General features: G+C 32.2%; 2 protein-coding genes across 4 annotated transcripts; one reads left to right on the top strand and one right to left on the bottom strand.

Moving 5' to 3' along the window:
• Window positions 1-7,663: 7,663 nt before the first annotated feature.
• Window positions 7,664-11,408, top strand: LOC118070965 (keratin-associated protein 19-2-like). Its single transcript, XM_035089877.1, has 4 exons — window positions 7,664-7,808; window positions 8,799-8,937; window positions 10,559-10,733; window positions 11,083-11,408. The coding sequence occupies exons 1-4, from the start codon at window positions 7,794-7,796 to the stop codon at window positions 11,360-11,362; spliced, it is 609 nt and encodes a 202-aa protein (XP_034945768.1). The 5' UTR covers window positions 7,664-7,793; the 3' UTR covers window positions 11,363-11,408.
• Window positions 11,409-11,807: 399 nt separating this feature from the next.
• Window positions 11,808-25,022, bottom strand: LOC118070931 (collagen alpha-1(III) chain-like). 3 transcript variants are annotated; one of them, XM_035089818.1, is made up of 5 exons: window positions 24,877-25,022; window positions 18,032-18,152; window positions 17,571-17,954; window positions 13,697-17,491; window positions 11,808-13,663 (listed from the first exon to the last, which is right to left on the bottom strand). In XM_035089818.1, the coding sequence occupies exons 1-5, from the start codon at window positions 24,910-24,912 to the stop codon at window positions 12,300-12,302; spliced, it is 5,700 nt and encodes a 1,899-aa protein (XP_034945709.1). In that variant the 5' UTR covers window positions 24,913-25,022; the 3' UTR covers window positions 11,808-12,299. The 3 variants fall into 3 exon arrangements, with proteins under 3 accessions (XP_034945709.1, XP_034945708.1, XP_034945710.1); XM_035089817.1 differs by having other exon boundaries at window positions 11,808-17,491; XM_035089819.1 differs by lacking the exon at window positions 24,877-25,022 and adding an exon at window positions 18,346-19,344 and having other exon boundaries at window positions 11,808-17,491.
• Between the last annotated feature and the right edge of the window lie 739 nt (window positions 25,023-25,761).

Raw genomic sequence — 25,761 nt, 5'->3', positions numbered from 1 at the left:
TCGCCACTGATGTCACACAAAAAAACTTCCTGGGCCAAAGAAGAAATATGAAAGCTTTCTTTCAGAAGAGACGTATTATCGATTGTCAGAATCGATTGCCATTGTCCGAATATTCAAACAGAGTGTGAATGTCTTTTTTATTTCGGCTTTTTTGCATTTTTTGTTTGGCAATTTAATATATTTATTAAGGTTGGATACACGCGATCAGACGATATGATGGTTCGATCTATATCCAAAAGAAATGCTCTAATACATATGGTTCCTTAGGGTAAATTACATTTTTTATACTCCGTGTAATCTTTCACTTGAGAGGGACTGATCAAAGTGATAAATGAAAGAAACGTGAATGCGCGGTTTTTGTTCCAAACTCTTTAAAGTTTACTGCTGACGAACAGATTCTTGCTTAGAAATTTATCTTTCGAAGGTCAAGGTGGCTGCCCCATTTTGCCAGGTTCACTATTGAATCTCAATTTTGCTAGTCATAAATGATCGTCCTATTCCATTGACTATTAACTAAATTCTAGGCCAAAATATTCTTATTGTTGGGATTCAAGATAGGACGATGACCTGATTCTTCGAGCTGGAAATATAATATTCGTGCTGAGGATAATGACTTTTTGAACAAATGATAAAGATTGCCGGGGCCAAACATTGAGTTACACAATACCTGTCCGAACTGACGCCTGTCAGTAAATATAAGACGATGAAAATAAACGAGCAATAAAGGTCCTAAACAAGCTTTTCGAAGTGAACGAATTGGGTTGCGGTATTATTACTTTTTGTTTTTTCACAACCATGAAGGGTGTACTGGGAAAGGTTTAGCAGTTTGAGCTTCGTTATGCTGTTGATACTTCATCTTGAATCTCAGGGAATTTATTTCTTGATGAGTGTTTGTTAAAAAAAAATCGCTGATGACGATAAATAGAAAATTATGATGGTTACAATGTTTTGATAGTTTGACGGTAAATTATCAGACATTTTTTAATTTAAATATTTGCCAACAAATTATTTATCCTAAATTTCACAAAAATAGAATTCTTTTACAGCTAAAATTTTTTGCATGGACATTGAATTTCGCATCTTCTAGTCTAATATAACTTTTAACAATTAATTTTTTTGAACTAAAAAACAAAATACAAAAATTTGAAAACAATAGTTGATATTATGTTTCTTTTAGCTGCGCCATAAGCTAAATAATAATAATAAAATCTCTTTATTTAATTAATTTTGCAAATCTTATAAAAATATGTTTCAATTTGAAAGATATACTAGAGACATTAACATTTTTCCTTTATAACATTCATAAATAATTTATCGAATTATGAAAATTTTTATTCCATAATTAATCAATATCATCACTGACGTCAAAAGCATAAATATTTGAAGTTTTTTTTATTAAAGATTTATATCGTTTATTTCCAAACAGGAGTGCTAAATCATCATCATCATTTCCTACAACTGGGCGAATACTGGTTATGGCGTAGGTATAATGATGGCCCGAATATTAGCCAATGACGGACCCAATTTATAATTCTATTTGGCCTCGGAAATTGATGGAAAATTTTACCTTTTTCCAATGAGTCACATGCATCAAATACGATACTTAGTATTTGGGTAAAGAAATCATACATAACACAACCCATGACTTTTAAATAATTACTATTCTTCTTCTAAATAAGTATCTTTTACCAACTACTAAATTTAATCTTTTGGAGAAAAAAACATTAATTTCTACATTGAAACAATAATTTAAGCTTGACTGTGACATTGTACATGGAGAGAAGTTTAAAGTAAAGATTACGGTGGTGTGATATAAGCTAAAAACGTATCAAACTTTATTGAAAAATCATAATAATGTAAAATAAATGTATATCCTCATCTATCTGTTAATTAACATATGACTGAATTTGTTGTTAGCAATGCTAGCTATTTTATTTAATAAACATTTTAATTATTTTCTAATATTTCTTGAAGTTATTATTTCTTCATATTTTAAATCAATTGAAAATGAAAGTAAACGGAGTTGAAAATGTGTAAGCTCCACTTTATTTACTGTTTGCAATAACTTTAAGTATTTCAGTAATTTTCTATTATTCATTTCGAAGCTGAATATGACTTGTGATTTAAGCTATATTTTATTGTGAATTTTTGACACATTTTCATTGGATCCATAATTTGAAAATCGAACAGTGTAAAAATTTTTAAAATTTAGGTGAAATTTATTGAAAAAAATTTCTCTCTATGTATTTTAAATATGTATGTACTTTAAAACACAAGGATCAATTTTCCCATCAATACAAAGCAGATTTGTATACATAAAAGTACTGAAACACTATATTTCTTCTGTAGCAAAAAAAAAAAAAAAAAGTTGTTAAAGTATTGACTAAAACTGCAGTTTTTAAGATTAACTTGAACGAATGTTAGTTTTCAATTCAAAAATATTTGCGTTAAATTGTTTTCCAGTACGACTGTTGAATATTGTAGCTTTGCACGACTATGAAAAACTATGACAAAGTTTATCATCCAGAAGATATAAATATACAAAAAAGTTTTATTGGTGCGAAAAAATTTTTATTTATTCATATGTATTGATTATTAACTTCCCATTGAGATGTTATTTATATTAGTAGTTATTTTAAAAAAATGTGTTTATATATATTGAAAAGTCTTTTAGCAAATATTTTTACTGCACAAGTCACAATTTGAAACTAAAATACTAAATAACTCACAAAATGATGCAATACGATATCAACTCTAATGTAATACAAGGTTGTTATCACATGTATATTTGTTCCATTACTTTCAGACTCACTTTCTTCAAACAAAACGAATAGGATTTCCTTTGGTTCAAATAATACATCACAAATATGTCTTCATTTATGCTCGGGTTCCAATCTTTTTTTCTTCTGCTAACACACTAAGTCAGCAAAGAATTTAACACTTCCGGATGATCCTCAAATATTAAAATATATTTGATCATAAATAAAATGACTGTAACAGATGTACTATTTGTAATCTGAACATTCCTACTGATGGCACTGGAAACATTCTGAAGAATAAGCTTAGAAATCTTCTGATAGTACTTGGAAAAATGAATTTCATATCATTATTTCATATTAAAAATTTTTAATAATTTTTAATGCATTACTAAATTGAAAAATAAAAAGTACAATACATTTTCTCGAGCGTTTCACTTTGCCCACCCTTCCTCTATAAGAAATTCACAAAAACTTCAATAGCTATTTGCCAAACTGTACGACATTTAATTAATAGTAAAATCATTAGAATTTACAATCGTCTCTTGAAGGAGAATAAGTTGTATATTGCAAAATTATCCTCGCAATTTGCAAACAGTTTCTTCTTATGCTGTTTATAACGACACTGGAGGAAATCCTAATGTCGGAAGTATCTATCGTTTTTTAAAACACATCAGTAATGCATGTGAATGGCGAAGAAATCAGTGTCAATGTAATGATGCGCATTTTTTAATATTTAAACATTTAACTTCAGAAATGTGAAACTTAGAAAACAATACTAGATTTTTAATCTCGAGTCATGAAAATTCGCACATCTTTTCCAATTTTTTAAATACCAATTAAAAACCATCAATACACTTTTTGTACTAGTTGAGTTGATATATTTTTGACAAAAGTAATATGGAAAGTGGTAAGTTTAACTTTGAAAAATTTGATAAATTTTAATGACAAATTAGTTAAACTATTTCACAAATATTCAGTTGATTACAGATTAATGAATTTCAGTAAATTCCAGAGACATTTTCTGTTTATAAAAAACTCAATACAATATATAATTTAATAATATGAACCAAAATTAGCTTTAGAATATCCATCGATTTATCCATTATTATTAATAAAATCTATCAACAGCACTCGGAACTTATGTTGAATATTCTCAATATATTTAGTTATGTCTTTCTTTATGTTATTTGGAAAATTTATTAGTATTAAAATATTTTCCCTACCGAAGCATGAAGTGATATAAAAAACTTCAGTAGTCACGATGTACTTAAAATAATGACATTTATTAGATCCAAGTGAATATTTATACACATTTAATAATCTCATTAACTATTAATCAATATCCATTAATTTTTTTCATGTCTGAATTTCATGCCGGTGGTTGTCAAAATAAAGTGACATGTTATATCAAAGGAACCCTATAATGCGACAAATTTTTGGACATAAATATTTCTATTAATTAACTTCAATAGAAGTTCTCAATAAATTAATTATTTACAATTGAAGAGATTTTTTTGTAAATTACTTACATAACATTAAAAAAAAATGATATTCATGCTATATAAGCAATGTAATAATTATTAAAGAAATATGATTATTATAAATATATTGTAGATGTAACATCACCTTGACAATATAATCAATGACACTATTTTCAAAATGTCATCTACATATTAAAATAATAACGCTTTTTATAATTTTTAATTTTCGTATTATGATCTTAAATAATATTCATGGTCTCGTGAATCGAAAAATAAACTCATAATTGCTTGCCTTATCATTATTCCAGCTCTTAATTTTGTCGATTTTCTTACTGGAATACTTTAGTAACTTTTTGAGTGGCATTTATTATGTATGAATTACAGAAATATTTACTTTAATAATCCCTTAAAGCGATTAAAACTTGAAGAAGTTCAACTTATTAATTTATTTAGCATTTATTAGTAAAATAATATATACTATATAATACCACTGTATCAGTAGTATAAATAATAATAATAATAATAATATTTGCTATAGCTATAATTTCTTTGTAAGTATTATATAAACAAATTATAAGCTGAGCAAACATGTAAGGAGAATCGTTAAGTCTAGAAGTAAAAAATTTTATAATAATTTCATGATTTCAGAGCCAAGTTCAGAATAAGAGAAGTAAGTTTAAATAATCGGTGCAAAAAAAAACCATAATTTGCTATCTAAAAGTGGGATATAAAAATATTACTCCAACCGCAAAATATATAAAAAAAGTTAGTAAATAACTTAAATTCCTTGATGCAAGTTCTCGTGGATAAGAGTGATATTTACACAAGGGATGTTATGTAAGCCGCATCGACACAGTTTCCCGGGCCAAAGATATATGTAAGAGGAGGTAGTAGAAAAAGAGTCGAAGAGGTGCTGACCAAACATCGTCGGTGGACTAAACTAATAAAGAGTAAAAGTGAAGAAATAGAACAAAAATATAGATGCGTGGATGTCTAGACGATCAATTTTCATTTTGATATATTTTTGACTCACTGCTATGTCATTTCCATTCATTTATCTCTTCATTTAACTAAAAAAATTTTGCGATTTTAACAATATACTATTTTTAATGATCTAATAATGAGGTACAAAATACCTTTCTCTTTTGTATGATAATCACTATAATATTTAATGAAAGGAAAATTAATAATTTTTTTGGTTAACGAAGTAAAGATCGATGTTGAATTTGTAATTAGATGTTGATTACTTTCATCATAAAATTTATTACAATAAGCTTTAATTAAAGTTATCCTGTGATCAATAGTGAAGTGTGTTATAATAAACCTTCATTCGTGTATTTAACCATTATAGTGATTAATAAAATACATGATAGTACGAGATTCATTACATTAACTCATTGCATTATTAGTTATAAATTGATATCTCGCTTGGTTTTCCGGATATTGTTACTTGAAGCTTCGGCTCTATATGGGTTTATACATGAGCACAGTTTTTTATTACAGAATTCAAGAGTTTTTTTCCAGTCGAAAAGTCTTCCTCTATTATGAAATCTTATCGATCGAAATTAATTACTTATTAATCATCTTACAACCCTTTGGACTTGAAAGAATTATTGTTTTGATAATATTGTTTTCTGGTTGAGTAATTCTCTTTGTTACCCTGTACATTAGTATTGATGAAATCAATGCAATATTGTTTTTTAAATAAATAAGTAGTTTCAGATAGTCCCTTCACTGTAAATCTCAGTTTTTCAAAATGCATTATTTTAATGCGGATGAGTGTGTTAAATATGACGTCATCCATTTGATTAACATTATAATCACTTTTAACGCATTTCTAAGTGTGTCAAAAGTGATGACAATATTAATCAAATGGGCGACGTCATATTTAACACACTTATCCACATTAAAATAATGCATTTTGGAAAACTGGGATTTACAATGTTCTCTATTAAATTCAAAAACTTTATTGTGCTCTTAAATTAATCATGCCAAGTGAATTGTGCGCGCAAAGTGTGCGTTGATATTTGATAATGACTTGAATTTTTTAACCAGTAAATACGGAGTCACTCACTTTTTGTGAGTAAATTTCACTGTAAATTGACCAGTAAAAATTACTATAAAATTTTCTCCTTGTCGGATGACATAAATTGATTTTCTTTTTTTCCAACTAATTACATAAAGAATGAAATCAATCTTTAATCTACTTTGGCTTCTTTAGTAATTATTAGAATTTATATTCAGCATTACTTTATTTTAGTGGTTTCATAGAACTTATAGTTAAGTATTTAATTATAATCATTAACTTTGTAAGTTAAAATTAAAAAAATTGACTGCGAAATTGATTGCTTTTAATTATTGTTTCCTCAACAAGTAGCTCATTTATTACAATTGCAATATCTATAGTTTGGTGTTAATTAAATTACGACAATTAGTGCCACATAGTATCATATGATTTTATGAATATTATTCTCTTTTTCATCTAAAATTACTTATCTAAAGATTAAACAATTTTTAAACCACACAATGATAAAGAATATCTATTGACTTCATAAAAAGTGTTTTTTTTTCTCCAATAAATATTCATTTCTTGATGTAATTATTAATATATAGGATTCTTTTATTCATTCTTCGTTACCATAACTATGACTCATGTGTAAATCGATTTATCCTTACTGGAATATTTTAATATTATATTTACTCCAATAATTATTAAAACTGCCCTTCGTCGATATTACGTAAACAAAGTAGTGAGATCATAGTCAATGAATTGTATCAATTAATGTAAAATTGTCTTACAGTAATGCTAATATAACTGATGATAAAATTTCAAAAATATTTCTACCCATTCTTTCTTCTTCAAAATTTCGACGAAGAAAGAATTTAATATTAAGAATCTGAAGAATAAGTTACAAGGTATATATAAAGAGAAATAATTGTCACTTGCGTGTGAAAACCTGTGATCGCTCTTGAGCTAGTTTAGCTCATTTTTTTTCTACGGCCTCGCTTACTCCTGCTGCGTCACAATCGAAATTAGAGGAGATGACATTTAGTTATGGAAGAAGAAAAGTCACTATAATAAAAACAAATTTTAATACATTGCGTTGAAGCATATTTGAATAGTACGGTCTTGTGCCACTTTAATTCATGTTAAAGATATGTCATAATGTTGTTATGTCAAATTGATATTTTATTTCTTATTTTGATTTTCTTTTCTTTTCTATTTGACAGGAACTGTAGATAATGAAATGTTTACCCAAGAAGATTACCGGATGCCATAGTAAATTTTGCGCCGATGATGAAGTTTCAGTTTGTTATGATGTCGTAGCATATCAGCTGTGGGTGTGTCGTGAAAAGTCAGAGTGATTTCTCAGCGTTGACCTTGTCAACTCGTGCGAGACTCAAAGAACCATGGACTATTGGAGGTGGCCAGGTGGGGACACTAAAATATATATATGAAAAACCGACAGTTAAAGATATGCATTTATTGATCATTTGTTGAACTGTAACTAACAATCTATCTGAGATTTACTAAGTGAAAAGTTTTGGAAACATGAATCATTTATTGGTAAGTTTTTAACGTTTTTTGTATAAACATTCATAAAAATTATTTAGGTAAATACAAGTTGAACGTAATTAATTGTATAGAATAATTTAATTTTAAAAATAGTAACAATTTTTATTTTTTTAAATTTAATTATTACTTTTTTCAATAAAATTACAATTCATACAAAAACAGACAAAATATTCAAAGGAATTAATAAAAAATTCCAATGAATTTGATAAAATGCATTCTATCTACACATGAAAGGAACGTTCTTAGTTTAATTTCAGGATGATAAAAAAAATACAAATACATTGGATTGCATGTTTGATTGTAATTTTTTTTTGTTAATTAATTATAAAATAATTTGTCAAAAAATGAGTTAAATTTTACTAATTACTTTTTAGATGACTTTGCAATTTAGAAATTATATAAAAATTCATTACAAATTATCGGAATGTTAAACACTTTTCATGTAATAATTTTCAATGTAGACTATGTAGCTTCAATACTATTCTTACATGATCGTTGAAAATTTCATAACAACATAACATATGATGTGAAATTTTGATCGTTTACTTTTTACTTGTAATAGAAAATAACTCAGTAAAACCTATTTCAGAACAATTTCTTTCTACGTCTCACAATAGAATAAAATTTTCACATTGACTTACTGTATTGAATTGAATATTCTACAAAAAAATCGAGATATTCATACGCTGTCAAGTGACATAGAATTCAACTTATAATAGAAACTCAAAGAAACATCACACGTGTGCATTACGCAAATGAAATTTCTCTGTATGAATATTTGATAAAAAAAATGTATTATTCACAATTCGTTTTCAATCAACCGTATCAATAACTTGAATTTAGTTTTTCTTGCGAGACTATTATCATATACTTTTATTGATCCTTTTTGTTTTTTAACTAAAATACTTGTAAAAATAAATAAACGGAATTTGATTAAAGAATTTAGAGTCAAACAATTAACATTAAAAATTTGCATTTCAGGTGGCGATTTTAGTAAGCACTGTAGTCTTATGCAACGGTGCTGTACTACAAACTTCTGAACTATCAAAGCTTATATCTGAAGATGGAAGTAAACATTCTGAATCAGCAAAGGACTTGGAAACATCTGCCAGTGACAGGAGTAAATATTAGAGTTTACATTTACATACAACACCACTACTTAAAAGTCATTATTAAATTCCACTCTCAAACATAATATTATTAATACAATAATGATTTATTGATTAATTGGGATGACTAATTACATTGATCAACGGTAGTTATGATCATCAATCCTTGGGTAGTAGAAATGATTATTAGCATATTTATTTTCTTACATGTAAAACATCATTATTTTCTAACACTGAATAATGATAATGAGATAATTGTTTCAAGAGCGTGTGAATTCGAGTGACACAGATGCTTCTTATCTACTCATTTTGCAAAAAAAACTAATTAACCAGTAATAACAGCTAATCTATTTTAAATCTTGTAAATGACTAGTAATTTTTTTACATGCATAAATATATAATTTTCAAAGTCATTCGCACATGTTAACCTTTCGTTGAAATCACGAATTGAAAATCGCAGATACACTTCTATATAATGGGAACGATATTTAACCCAAATTTTGGATCGTAAACTATTTTCTATGTATCCAAGACTGTTCGTGCCTGTCAAAACAAACCACGAGAACTGGATTCTTGTTACGTCTCGTGCTACTTTGGCCCACATCTCGGTCGACGTCTTGTTGATGATTCATAAACAGGTCTGACATGCATGATGTCATTTCCGCTTCCTTGAAAATGCAATACTACGCGTGCGTGCCACTCATTCTTCTTGTCATCGAGACTTGAACAATTATTAGTTCACTTCAACTTTACATAGGTCTAAGAGTTTAGAAAAAATTACTCCTTTTGTTGCATAAAATAACATGAGACATTATTATTTATCTACAAAAAAGATTGGAAACATGAGAATAAACTTCATACAAACAATTCAATATACTTTATTTATTAAGTTTCAAGTAAATTCATTTTAAAATATCATGAAATACTTGGAGCTTTCTAAAGTCTCTTTGCAGTTGAGATGTTTCGAGACCATTAAATTCTAAACATAGTTTATTCACTTGTTTTGTATTGATTCGACAAGGATTGATTATTCATAGCAGGAATTTTTCGAATTCGAAAAATGTAAATGCAATTGCTGTTTCATTATATACAAAATAAACAATAAATTATTTGTCTTAACTAATTAACATTTCAATCATGATATTTATTGAGTAATAATTCTATTAGTTCAATTTAACAATAGACACTCTAGAAAGTTAAAAAAAAAAAAAAAGAAAAAAACAAATGAACAGTGTAAATATCGTTTTTTGTTATATTGTTAGTATTGCATAAATCTAGGTGTTTCATTTGAAATTCATTGCTGAATTCATCCATTTCATATTCAAATCTTTCATTCATGCTGTAATATTTGTGTATCTATATAGTATGAGGAATGTAAATAAAGGCAATCTTAGTTGAAAGCACTTCCTGGTTCTCCACGCAATATTTATAACAAAGAAAATACTTACACTAGACTGATCAAAGCTAGCTTTTAAGGTACTTACACTTTCAAAAGCACCACGTTTTTAGTTTTACCTTTGAAATGGGTCAAATAGGTTTCATTTAATCCAATTTTCCGTCGTTTTTGCTATTAAAAATATCAATAATGAAATTGAAGATGCAATTCAAAACATTTTTTATTTTTCTTTTCAGGCTTTTTACTAGGAAAAGATTATGGTTACGGAAGTGGATATGGCAGTGGTTATGGCTATGGAAACTATCCTGGAGTTTATGGTTACAACAGAGGGGGATACTACCCAAATTCGGTTTATAGAGGATACCAAACTGGTCTTACTGGACTCCTTGGAGGAGGAGGATCAGGAGCTGGGTAAATAGTATTAGTTTGATATCATGAACTTATAATGAATTAAGTAATTTTCTCATTAGTGAAACTATCATTCTGAATTATAAAAATATACTTACATTACTTTACTTTGATAAATTATGAAAAATTCCAGGCTAGCGCCATATTTTTTCTCTTTTTAATTTGAGTTACTCATCCATTAAAAAGTTTCATAAATCAATTTATCGTTATAGATTTAGTATCCTAAAGAAAAGTTTATTTTTATGGGAAATTTTTTTTTATTAATACAATCCATTTTTAAGATACTCACACTATTTTTTATTCATCAATCCATTTTTTAAGCCAATAAATTTCAAAGAATTAAATATTCCAGCTACGGTGGATACTATGGGGGTGGATATGGAGGAGTGAATCCTAATTATTATGGTGGAATTTACGGAAATGGAATCGGAGGATACGGATATGGCAGCGATGACGGTTTGATAGGAAATAGAGGATATAATCGCTGGAATAATCTCGACGGATATGGCGGTTATAGCGGTTATGGAGGATACGGGGGTTACGGAGGTGCTGGTTATCCTAATTATCTCAACAGAGGCTATGGTTCGTACTCAGGACTTGGTTACCCTACTGGATACAGAGGATACTCATAAGCTGATTAAATTGCTTAAGAGATCAATAAAATAAAGATAACAAAAATTTAAGTTTTATACTTTTTTAGAAATATATTATCATTATCATTTGTTATGAAAAAATTTATTCACATAAATGAACGAGAAATACATGAAAAATTATTGATAAAAAGTATGTTTTGCTTATATTAACGCTACTAATATATACAAAGATTGCATAATAATTTATTTCCCTGTAAGCGTACTTTCAAAAGGAAAATCGCATTAGTTTTTTAAATATTGAAGTTAATGATTCAGTTAAAAATTGTATTATTTATTAATAATTTATGAAAAAAACTGATTATTTTTGTTTTAATATTAATATGAAAAACATTAAAAACATAATCAAGTTTTAATGGATAAATAATGTGTAAAATACATCAAAATTTATGAAAAAATTATTATCTGATATGCTTATTATATTAAAACTTATGTTTATACTTTATAATTCACATGCACAGTTTTGTACATTTTATTTATTACTAGAAAAGAGTATTAGTCATTTAAAAATATTGAAAATAATAAAGTGGACCTTAGGTTATTAATAATCTCAATGAAGTCATCCAAGAATGGTAACTAAAAACTAATCATAAGTGTAAACGTATAAAAAAATGACATAATTATATTGAACATTCTTCAACATTGTCGTTTATCAGTCAGCCGTGTCAACAACTAAAATTTCTATCTTCGATCATGTTGAGTATCATTTATGTGTCGAGATGTTCATGTTATGAAAAGAAACAAGAGTGACTGTGGCAACTTGTATTGAGGGATTGAGGATCATCTGTTCATGACATTATGCTTCAAAGTGTCTCTTAATTAGATCACAACTGTTCCGTGGCTTACTTACGATAGCTCGATCATATCTCTATTAATTTAAATTACAAAAACATGAATGAAGTATCATTATTATATTAGCTTATTTCCTTCTATTATCTTTTTTTCTTTTGACTTTTTGTCGATGTGAATATAAACGACCATTTCTAACGTCAGTGACTGGAACATTCAGAAAACCCAAGTTGGCTTCACTTAGTACGTGCTTAATAGCTCTAATGTTACTGAGCTGGCTTAAATCCAAGATTTTTCCACCAAGAATATTGTGATTTTGTTGGTTATTACAAGTACCACAAGGATAAGGAACTGGTGTTGCTGATGGGAACATGTCTCGTGCCATATCTCCATCAAGAGTTTCATCACCAGGACAATAGGGGACAAAAATTACTGGAATAAACCCTAGTTGGCCATACACTGGTGAAGACTTTGTATCCTCTGGTATGATGCTTTCGGTTGTTGTTGTAGTTGGAGTGTAAGTTGTAGAATTTTTTGATTCAACTATATAACAAGGACACAGCTCAGGATTTGGACCAACAGGTAATGAAATTGGCTTAATTTTTACTTGATTTGTTGAATCCATTCGATGCTCCACAACTTTGGGAATTGATTTCTCACGGAGTGCATTAGCATGATTATATCCTGGAAAAGGATCTTTAATTTCTTGAGGTAGTCTCTGTAATTCTACTGATGAGTCTTGTTTTTGACGAGTTACTAGTTCTTTTGATCTTGATTGAGATTCTGATTTTAAATTTTCATACTTTTCATCATACTGAGATACTTGGTGAATATAATCATGGTAAGGGATGCTTGGTTCGTCTTGGTGTGATAAACTTTTGCTTACTTTTTCGATATTATGAATTTTGAGGTTCTCTTCATTTTTTTCATCTTCAGTACTTAATATATCAGTCATTGAAGAACGTTGGAAAGCGTTATATTGATTCAATTGAGTTCGTCGACTATTTTCTTCGTAATTATTAAAAGTGTTCTCAGAAGTTCGTGAGTTTTCTGACAAACTAAATGGTGAAGGTCGAAGCGGTTTGCTATGCTCATTTTTCAGCTGTCTATAACCAAATGCTGTAGTATCCAAGTTTTCTTGTATAGTATGACTATCTAATAACTTTTGATAGTGTTGCACTTTGTAGTTTATCACAGGTTCGAAATTTATGGGTGATTCTGCATATGATTGCAAAGTTTTCTGTTGATTTCCGGGGTTATAAGCTGGATCACCAGGCCAAGGACCATCAGGACCAGGAGATCCTGTTGGCCAAGGACCGTCAGGTCCAGCAGGACCCACTCCACCATCTCCACCAATTCCACCGTCTCCACCTACATCTCCTATAGGACCTATTCCACCAATCGGACCTCCTGGACCTCCTGGCCCATCAGGCCCTGGTCTTCCTGGACCACCTGGACCTCCTGGACCACCTGGACCTCCTGGACCATCTGGCCCTGGTCTTCCTGGACCACCTAGACCTCCTGGACCATCTGGCCCTGGCCTTCCTGGACCTCCTGGGCCACCCGGACCGTCTGTTCCTGGTCTTCCTGGGCCACCTGGACCGTCTGTTCCTGGACTTCCGGGACCTTCTGGGCTATGTGGAATATTTGGATAGCCAACGGATGAATCCGTAGGTTTTATATGATTTTGAGGGGATTGACCATATCCAGGATAATTAGGGTAAGCAGGATATGATGATTGTGACTCACTTGGTTTTCCAGGATATCCTGAAGAGCTAGATCCAGGATAGTATGAGCCCGAAGATCCTGGATAATATGAACCTGGAGATCCTGGATATCCTTGATTTCCATTATTTCCGGGGTAATTGTTCGACGTGCTTGGATATCCTGTTGATGGTGATTGCGGATATCCGCAGGAATTTGATGAACTCGAACAATCTGATTGTTGCGTTTTATTTGGAATTGAAGGCCCTTCCTGCATAGGCCTTGATGGATGTGATGACGTAGAACCTCCTTGCGGATAGTTTTCTGGTGTAGAAGCTGGTGGATAACCAGGTTGTAAAGGATACGATGGTATTCCTGGTCTTTGATGTGTAGGAGACTCAGGCTGGGATGATTGATGATGAGACTCAGATCCTGGAGAAGTTGGATATCCTGGTGATGATGAAGAATGATTTGGTTTCCCAGGTTTAGATGTTCCGTGACCAGGTCTTGGATGCTTCGTTGGCTTCGAATGCGCTGGTTTGTGTGGCTTTGAATGTGATGGACGTCCAGGGTGAGTTGGACGAACTGGTTTTTCAGGTTCCGTGGTTGGATGTGACGGTGATTGTGGTTTGCCTGGTTTAGAAGATGGATGTCCTGGTTTAGAAGGACGCGATGGCTTTTCTGGTTTTCCAGGTTTTGTAGGCGATGGATGTGTTGGTTGCTGTGATCCTGCATTAGGATGATCTGGTTGCAAAGAAGATGGATATCCAGGATGAGTTGTAGGATGTAACGGTTTGTCAGGTTGAGATGGAAACTGCTGACTTGGGTAAGAGGGTTTCTCTGGATATTGTTGAGAAGGATATCCTGGTTGAGATGAAGGATATGATGGTCCTTGACCAGGATAACTTGGTTGTGACGAAGGATATGATGATCCTTGTCCAGGGTAACCTGGTTGAGAAGAAGGATATGATGATCCTTGTCCAGGGTAACCTGGTTGAGAAGAAGGATATGATGATCCTTGTCCAGGGTAGCCTGGTTGAGATGAAGGATATGATGGTCCTTGACCAGGATAACTTGGTTGTGACGAAGGATATCCTGGTTGATAAGCTGGATATGATGGTTGTGAAGGATGTTGATGAGCTGGATGTGATGGCTTCTGTGGACGTTGTTGAGATGGACGTCCTGGTTGTGATGGGAATACTGGTGGCTCTGGTTTTTGTTGAACTTCATTGCCTGGCTGCAATGGATTCAGTGGTTTTTGTGGTTGTTGACTTGGATAACTTGGCTGAGAAGGAAAAGGTGGTTGTTCTGGATGTTGATGAGTTGGTTTTCCTGGTTTCTGTGGGTGTTGCTGATTTGGAAATTGAGATGAAGGATATGATGGTTGCTCTGGTCGCTGTTGAGCTGGGAAGCTTGGTTGTGATGGGTATGATGGCTGTTCTGGTCGTTGTTGACTTGGATGATGAGATTGCGATGGGTGTGATGGCTGCTGAGGTTGTTGTTGACTTGGATATCCTGACTGCGATGGATATGATGATTGTCCGGGTTGTGTTGGATAGCCTGGTTGAGAAGAACTTGGTGAAGATGATGGATGCTGTGGCTGACCAGGTTTATTAGAATGTTCAGGGTTCGTCGGTTGCTGTGGTGGTCTAGTTGGTTGAGATGGCACTGATGGTTGCGATGGATATCCTGGCTGCTGTGCAGGAAGTTCGCTAGGATATCCTGGTTTTGAAGGTGAAGTTCCGGAAGATGGCTGTTGTCCTGATTGTGGTGAACTTCCGGGTTGCAATGAAGGATATGTGTTATCTGGTGAGGTAGGTTTTTCTGGCTTGGATGGTAAATGTGATGGTTTTAGTGGTATTTGATGTGAAGGATGCTCTGGTTGAAATGATGGATATGTTGGATATCCACCTGCCTCTGAATTATCCGTTTCAGATGGTTTTCCAGGTTTCACTGATTGATTTATATTAGGAATTGATGGTCGTCCTGGTTGTATAGAAGGGTGTGATGGTGTCCCTTGTGTTGGATGTGATGGCGTTCCAGATGAAATAGGAGGTTTTTCTGGATGTGGCTGTTGTTGATCAGGATGAAGCTGATTTGGGTAGTTTGGTTGTGATGGCTTTTCTGGGTACTGTGTCGATGGATACATCGGTTGTTGTGGATATTGTTGAGGTGGTCGTCCTGGCTTCGAAGAAGGATGAACTGGTTTTTCTGGAAGTTGTTGAGATGGAAATCCAGGTTGTAACGATGGTTTCGATCCTGGATATGGTGGCTGATGTGAAGCTGTCTGAGGTGGTTGCCCTGGTTTAGGTGATGCGCTTACTGGGTGATCGGGTTGCTGTTGACTCGGATAACTGGGTTGAGATGGTCGCTGTTGACTTGGATAACTGGGTTGAGATGGTTGCTGTTGACTTGGATAACTGGGTTGAGATGGTTGCTGTGGTCTTTGATGACCTGGATGATCAGGTTGTGATGGATATGATGGTTTGTCAGGTCTTTGCTGACCTGGATAATCTGGTTGCTGTGGTCTCTGATGGCCTGGATGATCCGGTTGCGATGGATATGAAGGTTGCTGTGGTCTTTCTTGATTCGGATGACTGGGTTGTGATGGATATGACGGTTGCTGTGGTCTTTGTTGGCCTGGATAACCCGGCTGTGATGGATATGAAGGTTGTTGTGGTCTCTCTTGACTCGGGTGACTGGGTTGTGATGGGTATGATGGCTTTTCTGGTTTTTGTTGTCCAGGGTAGCTTGGTTGTGATGGGTATGATGGCTGTTCTGGTCGTTGTTGAGTTGGACCTTCTGGTTTTGGAGGAGATGTTGGTTGTTGTTGACTTGGAAATCCGGGTTGCTCAGGATGCTGTCCGGGGTAGCTTGGTTGTGATGGGTATGATGGCTTTCCTGGTTTTTGCTGTCCAGGGTAGCTTGGTTGTGATGGGTATGATGGCTTTCCTGGTTTTTGCTGTCCAGGGTAGCTTGGTTGTAATGGGTATGATGGCTTTTCTGGTTTTTGCTGTCCAGGGTAGCTTGGTTGTGACGGGTATGATGGCTGTTCTGGTCGTTGTTGAGTTGGACCTCCTGGTTTTGATGGAGATATTGGTTGTTGTTGATTCGGAAATCCAGGTTGTTCAGGACGTTGTCCGGGATAGCTTGGCTGTGATGGGTATGATGGTTTTCCAGGTTTCACAGACGCTGGATGTCCGGTTTCTGGATGACCAGATGGTTTTTCTGGTTTTCCTGAAATTGGTAATTCCGGTTTCACAGGCTTTGATGGTTTCTCAGGCCTTAATGGTGGCGAAGGTTCTGCTAATGGAGGACGTTCCGTTTGAACGGGCGGTCTTAATGGTATTTGTCCTGGATATCCTGATTGGATAGGTATATTCCCACTTTGAGAGGGTAATCCACCTTGTGATGAATCAGGATAATTTGGTCTAGAAGGAATAGGTCGAGCGGATGTTCCTGCGGAGTCTGGAGTTTGTGGTGATTGTGGAGGAATGTTACTACCGGGGTACGCCGGCTGCGTGGGTATAGATGGTTTTGATGGTATGCCAACGCCGGGTCGCGAAGGTTGGTCAGACGACCCAACAGAATTGTCACCTGATCCGGTGGGTTTGGACACTGTTTGTTAAGAAAAATAAAATATGAGTTAGCTCATTAAAATATTTTCACTATAATTTATTATAAATGAATTACTTACCTGGTCTAGGAGGAGCCGGTTTTGTAGGCCGTGTGGCGCCATTCTCGAATTGACCACACTCATAGGGGAATTTTAAATCATTCCACGGCGTTATGATTCCGTGGTGCTCATGGTGGTCATTATCACCTTGATCATGATTATTATCATTATGATCATGTGATGATGCATTTTCATCATGATGTTCGTGTTTGTGGAGAAAAATTTCAACATCTTCTCTTGGGTGAACAACTCGGTAGCCCCATCCGTCACTGACATAGAACGTCGCCATGAGTTGTCCAAATGGATCCACATATCCATAACATCCGTAAGTTACTCCATCCGAACCGTGTATCTCATGATGAAATTGGCCATCAGGACCGGTTTCATATCCATAATTATAAGAATCTAAAACAATAGTGAAATTATAATTGAAACAATTTCTACTTATGATGTAATAAATTATTTCTATTCAATCCACTTACTCGTTTCGAAATTTTGATTTAAATACTGTGTTTTCTGATCATCACTGATACTAAGAATAAGTTCATTTCCTTCCCTAATTTCTTCTGTTCGTATCACATATAAGTTATTCCCTGCAATCACCTGATAACAAAAAATTACATTATTTAAAAAAAATAAAAATTGATGAGTTTCCTAAATAAATTACACAATGACATAACATTTTTTAATCTCCTTCAATTGTTTAAATCTCTTTAATGTCACTAATTAAATAATTTAATTTATAATTAGTTCGATAATAATTACAATATATTACGCAGATTAAAATTGCATTAACTCATTTTTTCCAGCAAATCCTGCGACCCTGTATAAAAAGTTTGCGTGAACGTCCGGTAGAAGGTTGCTTTCACGATGCTCCATGAAGGCTAGAGGCAATTAGGAGTGATTACTTCACCGAGGTCCAGATCTTCTTTACGAAATTGGTGAGTTGTATGGAGCCATGCGGATCGCATTGGCCTCCTTAGATCGTACCATCTTTTTTATACATGATATTATTTCTTTACTTATCAATAAATAACCCTGAATCATTATGAGTTATATTATCGTCTCGTGATATCTGCCTTGGCCGTCTTAAAATTTCAGTTATTTATGATCATGTCCAGCATCATATAAATGATATGAGTACACTTGCATTGGCATGATTAACGTTGGAGAAACACGAGAATGAAATTGAAGCTTCTGGATATTTGTCAAAAATATTTGTTATATACTTTTCAAATATATACATACACACGACTTCCTTGACGTTGGAATTTATGCAAATGTAGTTAAGTCAAATCTATTAAGTGAAGCTAAGTTAGGTGAGTCGTTTGGAAGATAGTGAAAGTAGTTGCGGCATCTTTTATAGGCGGGGACGCAGGTCAGTTACACCGGATTGACACTCACTAATCGTTCGCTGTAAGGTCACGCTCTTTGCTTTTACAAAATCATAGAAGGTATTTTTTTAATCGCTAGATAGAATTTGGTAATGAAATCCTTACACTGGTAAAATCATTCTAGAAGAGAAAACGAAAGAGAAACCATTTTACTGGTGTAAATTCTCATATTATAATGTAAATGGGTACGATCCAATGAACCTTTATTCATCTTCACACATTTTCAAATATTTTTTTTTTTTTAGAAATGGCATACTTCTGATCTTAACCAACGTCATAGAGGTTACGTAATAAAATCTTGGAAAATATTTTTTTGAAGAATCCGACTTCATGATTATTCATTGTCATGTCATCTATTGATCAAACATTTAAGAATGAAGAAAATCTATTTGATGATGCAGACAAATTCTTGTTATAAAAATTTTATTTTTCTACTTTTCTCAAATGTTTTCTTTAAAAATTCACATTCAAATAAAGTTCTATTATATTTATTCCATTAATCATAATTTCTATATTTTATAATTACAGAGAAAATGATGTCCTGATTTTAATCTTCAATTTCAGATCGTAAATGGTAGAATCTGGTACGAGAAGATTCAAGTTATGTGATTTATGTCGATCAATGATATCACTATCGACATTCAACAGTCGCCTACATAAGGGAAAGTAATACGATTACAGAATTTAATACTGGTGTTGCAAAAAGATGATGATAATGATTTATATCATGAGACTTGTTACATCGTTCGAAAAAATTTTTTATGAGTCATATAGTTTTTTTTGCTCATGATGAAACCTATTGGCTTCTATGTAGTGCTTGGTGAAAGAAAAAAAAAATTAATTTTTGTACATTCGAAAATGATGAGTTGTGTAGTAATCATTGCCAAAATAAAATTGAAAAGAAACATGATTTAATAAAATGGGTGACGTAAATTAGGTGTGTTGATCGACCGACAGATTTTTAGATAATTGAAAAAGTCTGCATGTAATTAATCATCAATATTAAATACCACTTAATTTTTTATTATAATTATATCGAAATTGTTCGGTTAGAAGCTTATTGGTATGTGATAAGAATTAACAATAATTGGGATTGGAATGATTACTTGAAGTGTGATTAAGTCAAAATCACATGTATTAACAACTAATGAACAGAGAATTTGATCATTAATGATGATAATGATATTTAATTTTCTGTTTATAAACTATAAATGCATTCTATCGAAATAATTGACCAATTAGAATCTTTTTGCAATTAGCTAACTAAATAGGAGCTTTATTTATCATGATGTGACCTTTTTTTTTGAAACAAAAATTCCTTGTTCATTATTGAAACATTTTTTTTTATATTTCACATCATCTCTGCTAACATATTTTTCGCATTTTATACTTTCAAAATTTTCTGCTAATAATTTAATAATAGCAGAAAATTTTTCCGATTTGATATGACTGTCTCTTACAAAAAAACAATTACTACGGCAAAAGTAATTAAAATAGAAGGTAATCTGATTATTTTGCACGTTTTGAAAACACTCATAATTGCATAAAATTTTTTTTTGGTGTATTAACACGATTTTATGCGCAATATTTGTTTATATAGTTATTCGAATATTCAGAATCGTATTAAAAAAAATATTCATGTTTGTACACAAATTGAATTGAATAAAAAAAATATCTAGAGAATTTTTTAATTTTAAAATGTAATAAAATCCATTTCGGAAAATAATATTTTAAAATAAATAACTCAACATGCTAGTGAAATAAATACGTAGGGGAATGTCTGGTAAAGTGAAGCACCAAGAAAATCCGCAAATCAACAAATTAAGTATTATGTTAGCAAATGTTAATAATTTTTAATGCAATAATAAATTAAAAAATTTATGTAAAAAAAGTGCAACAAGCATTTTTAAACTTATTTTAATAAATTATTAAATTTTCTCGAGCGTTTCACTTTGCCCCTGCGTTCCACTTTACCTTCCCTTTCCCTACTATTACATCAAAGAAAAAATAACATAATATTTTCGTGAGTACTTTCAATGTTTGTCATTAGTATGCTCTCAATTACTTTACAAACTCCATTTAATTTGTCTAATTTTTCCATATAAAAATTATAAAGTCCTGGTTTATCAAAAAATAAAATAATTTTCAATGTATTTTCGCTCTACATATACACGGAGAGAATTTTTTCACTAAATGTAAGTGCAAAAATGACAAGTCCACGTTTCGAAATTTGTAAGTGAAAATATTTCTATTCGATAGTAAATTTTGAGTTCTTGTAATTAATTCTTTTACTAACAAGACACATTTCAAGTCACAAGTTTACTTACAAGAACTCAAAATTTACTATCGAATAGAAATATTTTCACTTACAAATTTCGAAACGTGGACTTGTCATTTTTGCACTTACATTTAGTGAAAAAATTCTCTTCGTGCACATAAAATTTATATAAAAGAAAATTATCGAGATGATATCTAATCTATGATGAGCGAAAAATTTGAATATCTATTTATAAAAATAATATAAGTGAAAATTGAGTGAAAAAGTGGAGGTCAATTTTTACTTTCCGCGATGAGAATATTACCGAGCAATAAAGCGTCGAGACATTCACCTTGTGCATGAACGTGATAAGCATGCGAAGGTCATAATCAATTTATGTTTATATTGCACGATAGGTGGTAAATAGTGAGATATACATATGTATCGATGTCGCATATCTGATGAACAGTATTCATCCATTATTCATCACCATTTGTTGCACCTGGAGTGACTGATTGGTCACTTGAAACAACACGTTTGATTTTCGGTTATAATTTAACCAAAATAATTATAAGTGTTAAAAATATCTACTTTTTATCTTTCATTATCATCATTATAAATTATCATCGCAAAAGTAGTTCACTCTTTATGTATCAAAGGAGAAAAAGGAGGCTAGCATGATGCATCATCTCTCCAGTGAAAGTCACTGAGAGAGTATTGCGCAACTATGACATCGCGAACCGATAAATATTATTCAGAGGCCGAGGTCCAGCATTACGGATGTCGAGGTTTAATATTAAACACTTGAGAAAAAACACTTGATTAAAAATTTATGTTTCAAATAAGTGGGACACTGTGTGAATCACAATGTTATGAGAGTGATATTACAAATTGCGAGTATTCCGAGCATCTTCTGCTGTGACAAGAAAAGAGAAAAATATGAAGAGTTTAGAAAATAACATAAGGAATCCACTTACAAAGAGATTAATGCTCTTTGAATCATAGAGCTTCTTTAACAAGGAATTTTCTTTACTTGTTGAATAAGTAAAACATTATTTGATGAATTCCTTTTAAAATTTATTATATTCTTTATAATTTTTAACAATTTCTTAAATAGTTGGATCTAATACCAAAGTTTATTTTTTTTTTCTACTCTTCATAAGTATTTGAAATAGTCTAGATAATTTAGATAAGCAGATTTGAGAAAATGTGATTCTTTTAATTTTTTGTATAAATTTTCTGAAAATGCACATAATATAAATGACAAAATAATTAAATGATAGGATAAAATCTTTTATCCTGCCTATTTTAATACTTAAATACGATGGTCTTTTTCAATTTACAGAAGAGAACAGAAGAGCTTAAAATTATTCAACGTGTGAAAAAAAGTTAGTAGTAGATTTATCAGATTTAAAAATTTTCAATGAATATTAAAACCTTCTACTCTACATTTTTATGTTTTTAAAAGCGTTAATATGTAAGTTTTACTTTTCGATTCTTTAGAACACCATTCAACTTTGAATATTTTATAATTATTTTTAACATTAACAAAAATTTGATTTTGTAATCAATGGCATAACTAGTGAAGCCATTCGATGTTTTTATTAAGACTATTTTGATAGACAAGAGGTGATAATGATGTCAAATTTCAACTCTTGTCTATAAGAGAAATGTTTCAATAATAGTTTAATCACTTTCTTCAAATATTCTAAGACATAAAAAAATTATAAGCTATTTGAACCTTTTATGCTTCTTATATTCAAAGAGTCCTAGAGTATAGAATAAGATCTTGACCATCGAGGATTGATTCAACTATTAGAAAATATTGTTCTTCTTTTATTAAATAACCTAGATTTTTTTCTTACATAATCATTCACTGCAAAAATCTCTAGTTTTATTACTTTGTAAGTGGCCCTTTTGTCAGTTAACTCAGATGTATGTTTAATACAAAATTCGAAACTTGAGTCAAAACCTAAGGGTTCACAAGAAATGAATACAAATACACTTCAAAACACAAAAAAAATTTAGTCTCTCAATGATTACAAAAGTTCTTGCTTTTCTATAATTTTTAACAAAAAGGATTAACTAGAAAGGGGTCATTAAAGTTTTGCAACATTGTAGATTCTCTCTAATAAAATTGTCACATTGACTGGCAACTGCTTTACTTAACACCAGATAATTGCTAAGAACATTGCAGAATGTTAAATGAAAGTTACATAAAGGATCAAAGAGAATTGGATGAGGGAAATAATAGAATGAAAATTCGTTGAGGACGTTGAGAAGTCTCGTGAGAACCGGAATAAAATAGTCATTTATAGGCTGATCGACGTGCCTAGAGTTTCACTTCAAAAGGGTACTACAAACTTCGCGATGTTCAAACAAACACGCCAAGTTTATCTCGAACTAATACACGTATAAGTTTTAGAGAGACAAGAAACCATCTAGTCTCGCTGAACGCGGGCAACTACCGAGCGGAACAAATTAGCTGAGCTTTGTATTTAACTAGCCGTATCAACGCGTTAAACACCGCATCCCAGGCCAGCTCACCGAGGTCTTAATACCAGCAACAACAGCCCAGATTACGTCGACTTGATAACAAGAGGAATAGAGAAAGAGAGAACGAAGATTTGAAAAGATAGCACGACGCGGGACGCAGGAGGATATCGTCATGAGGCCGGTAGTTGTCAATCTCTTTCGAGAAAGAGATTTTCGATAGGTGTACTACGGCTATTCAAACCTACTACGAAATTTCATAGGGTAATCGGGATCTTATGGGGTGCAAGAGAATAAGGGAGACATGTTGTCTTTGTCTGACGGGCTCCAACGACTCCGAAATTTACGCCAACATTTTAACGAGCTCCTCGGTTGCAATGATATGCAATCCAGTCATTGTCTATTCGTGGTGATACCTTATAAAGCCTTTCAATACACTTGATGAGGAATGTCTATGTGCAGATACTAAATACTGAATTATTAATCAATAATTTTTTTAGACAGCAATTGTTGGTGATAATTAATGTGTCAGAAGAAGAAGAGGAATTTTATTTTGTTGACAATGGTATGAAAATCCAAGAATTACCATGAGTTGTTCATTTATATTATAATTTATTTTTTTATCCTACAACATGGATTCTAAATATTATGCATACATGACATAACATACCGTTAGGATTTTTTAGAACCAGAAGTTTTATTTCGTAACATTTTTAATATAAATGCGAATGTGGTCGTGGGTTAGATTTTCGACATATTTCTGCTAAAGAAATGCTGATATGAATGAGAGACTTGATATGACATATTTTTTATGGTTGAGTTAAAAAGAGGAATAAATTATTATTTTATATACCGAGCTCACTATTTTACGATGAGAAGAATATTAAAAATGATTAAAATTTCACCGCAGAATTTAATTCATCTGCCATATCCAGCACTAATTGTTACTCAGATATTGAGTAACATATAAATACTGTAAAATGAATAAGGATGTTTATAAAAAGTAAAAATGACAGCTTTCACTTAACAAAAAGTATAATCACCGACTTTCGATTTATATTTTGAAGAAGAGAAGTCACCATAGTGAGCTTGGCAAAACACTCGAGTGACACAGAGTACAAAAAGGACACACATGATAATGGACTTCCAAATAAGAAAGTAATCCAAAGAAAAGTGGACGTACCAGGGTGGAGAATACCGCCCACACTCGTGAGTACATCCTTGCTCTTCAGTTGCGAATTGGTACTTGGTGTCTTCTAGGAACTCATCTTCTGAGCAAGTTCACCAGTTCTGTTTAACGAATAATCTTTATGTTAATACACAGTTTGGCGTCCAAAGTCAAGACTGAACTCGTGCTGGACTGAAGGAGGCTTTTATACAGGGTGGGAGTCACCGGCCAACCAGCCAACTTGGTATCCATCGGCTCATCTCTTCTTGTCCCTGCTTATCCCCCTTTGGCGCCTTCTGCTTCCTCTCTCCTCCTCCGTCCCTCGTATCTTCTTTCCTCATACACACACTCACCTGCCGATCCACCTTACCAGTTACTCTTTTCTCACTCCGCATTTTTTATTTGACTCCTCCGTTGAATGACCGATTTTAGAATCGATTACATCGTTTTCGGTAGCCCTTAATGGTCATGCCATCAGGAATGTCACAGTAGTTCTCAAGACTCACTGAGACACCCTCGAGTTTGCCAAAAATAGAGAGAGTATGAGGATTTGAAAAAAAACTTGACATCACTCAGGAATTTGTGAATTCTAATATCCGAGGTTACTCAGATCTTCAGCTGTATGTTGTTTCATCAAGGTTTGAATTATCAAAACAAAATAAACACTGATTTATTTGATGTAATTAAAATTTTTTTAAGACAATTTGTAGAGTCGTTGGCTATTTTTAGATACCTAAGATTTGACTTCATGATGTGGAATCATTTTTTTGTTGAGCCTAAAAACTTTGTTGAGCTGAAAAAATAAAGATAGATGAAAGAGGAAGTATTTATTATATTGTATTGATAATAAAATTATTAAGCTGGCTTTCAAATTTTATCTCACTTTTTTAGAAACGATTT

The sequence above is a fragment of the Chelonus insularis genome, unplaced genomic scaffold (genome assembly GCF_013357705.1).
Source record: "Chelonus insularis isolate UGA/USDA-ARS -01 unplaced genomic scaffold, ASM1335770v1 contig_70_pilon, whole genome shotgun sequence".
Classification (NCBI taxonomy): Eukaryota; Metazoa; Arthropoda; class Insecta; order Hymenoptera; family Braconidae; genus Chelonus; species Chelonus insularis.
Note: the sequence above shows the minus strand (reverse complement) of the source record. Positions and strands in the feature narration are given on the sequence as shown.

What these genes read in the sequence shown, in the direction of transcription:
- LOC118070965 (XM_035089877.1), top strand. An exon ending in AACATCTGCCAGTGACAGGA is followed by an intron (nt 8,938 to 10,558) that starts GTAAATATTAGA and finishes TTTTCTTTTCAG; the next exon opens with GCTTTTTACTAGGAAAAGAT. An exon ending in GGAGGAGGATCAGGAGCTGG is followed by an intron (nt 10,734 to 11,082) that starts GTAAATAGTATT and finishes TAAATATTCCAG; the next exon opens with CTACGGTGGATACTATGGGG.
- LOC118070931 (XM_035089817.1), bottom strand. Translation starts at nt 24,912, where the DNA reads ATGTACTCACGAGTGTGGGCGGTATTCTCCACCCTG. An exon ending in AAATCAAAATTTCGAAACGA is followed by an intron (nt 17,955 to 18,031) that starts GTAAGTGGATTG and finishes CTATTGTTTTAG; the next exon opens with ATTCTTATAATTATGGATAT. An exon ending in ACCGGCTCCTCCTAGACCAG is followed by an intron (nt 17,492 to 17,570) that starts GTAAGTAATTCA and finishes CTTAACAAACAG; the next exon opens with TGTCCAAACCCACCGGATCA.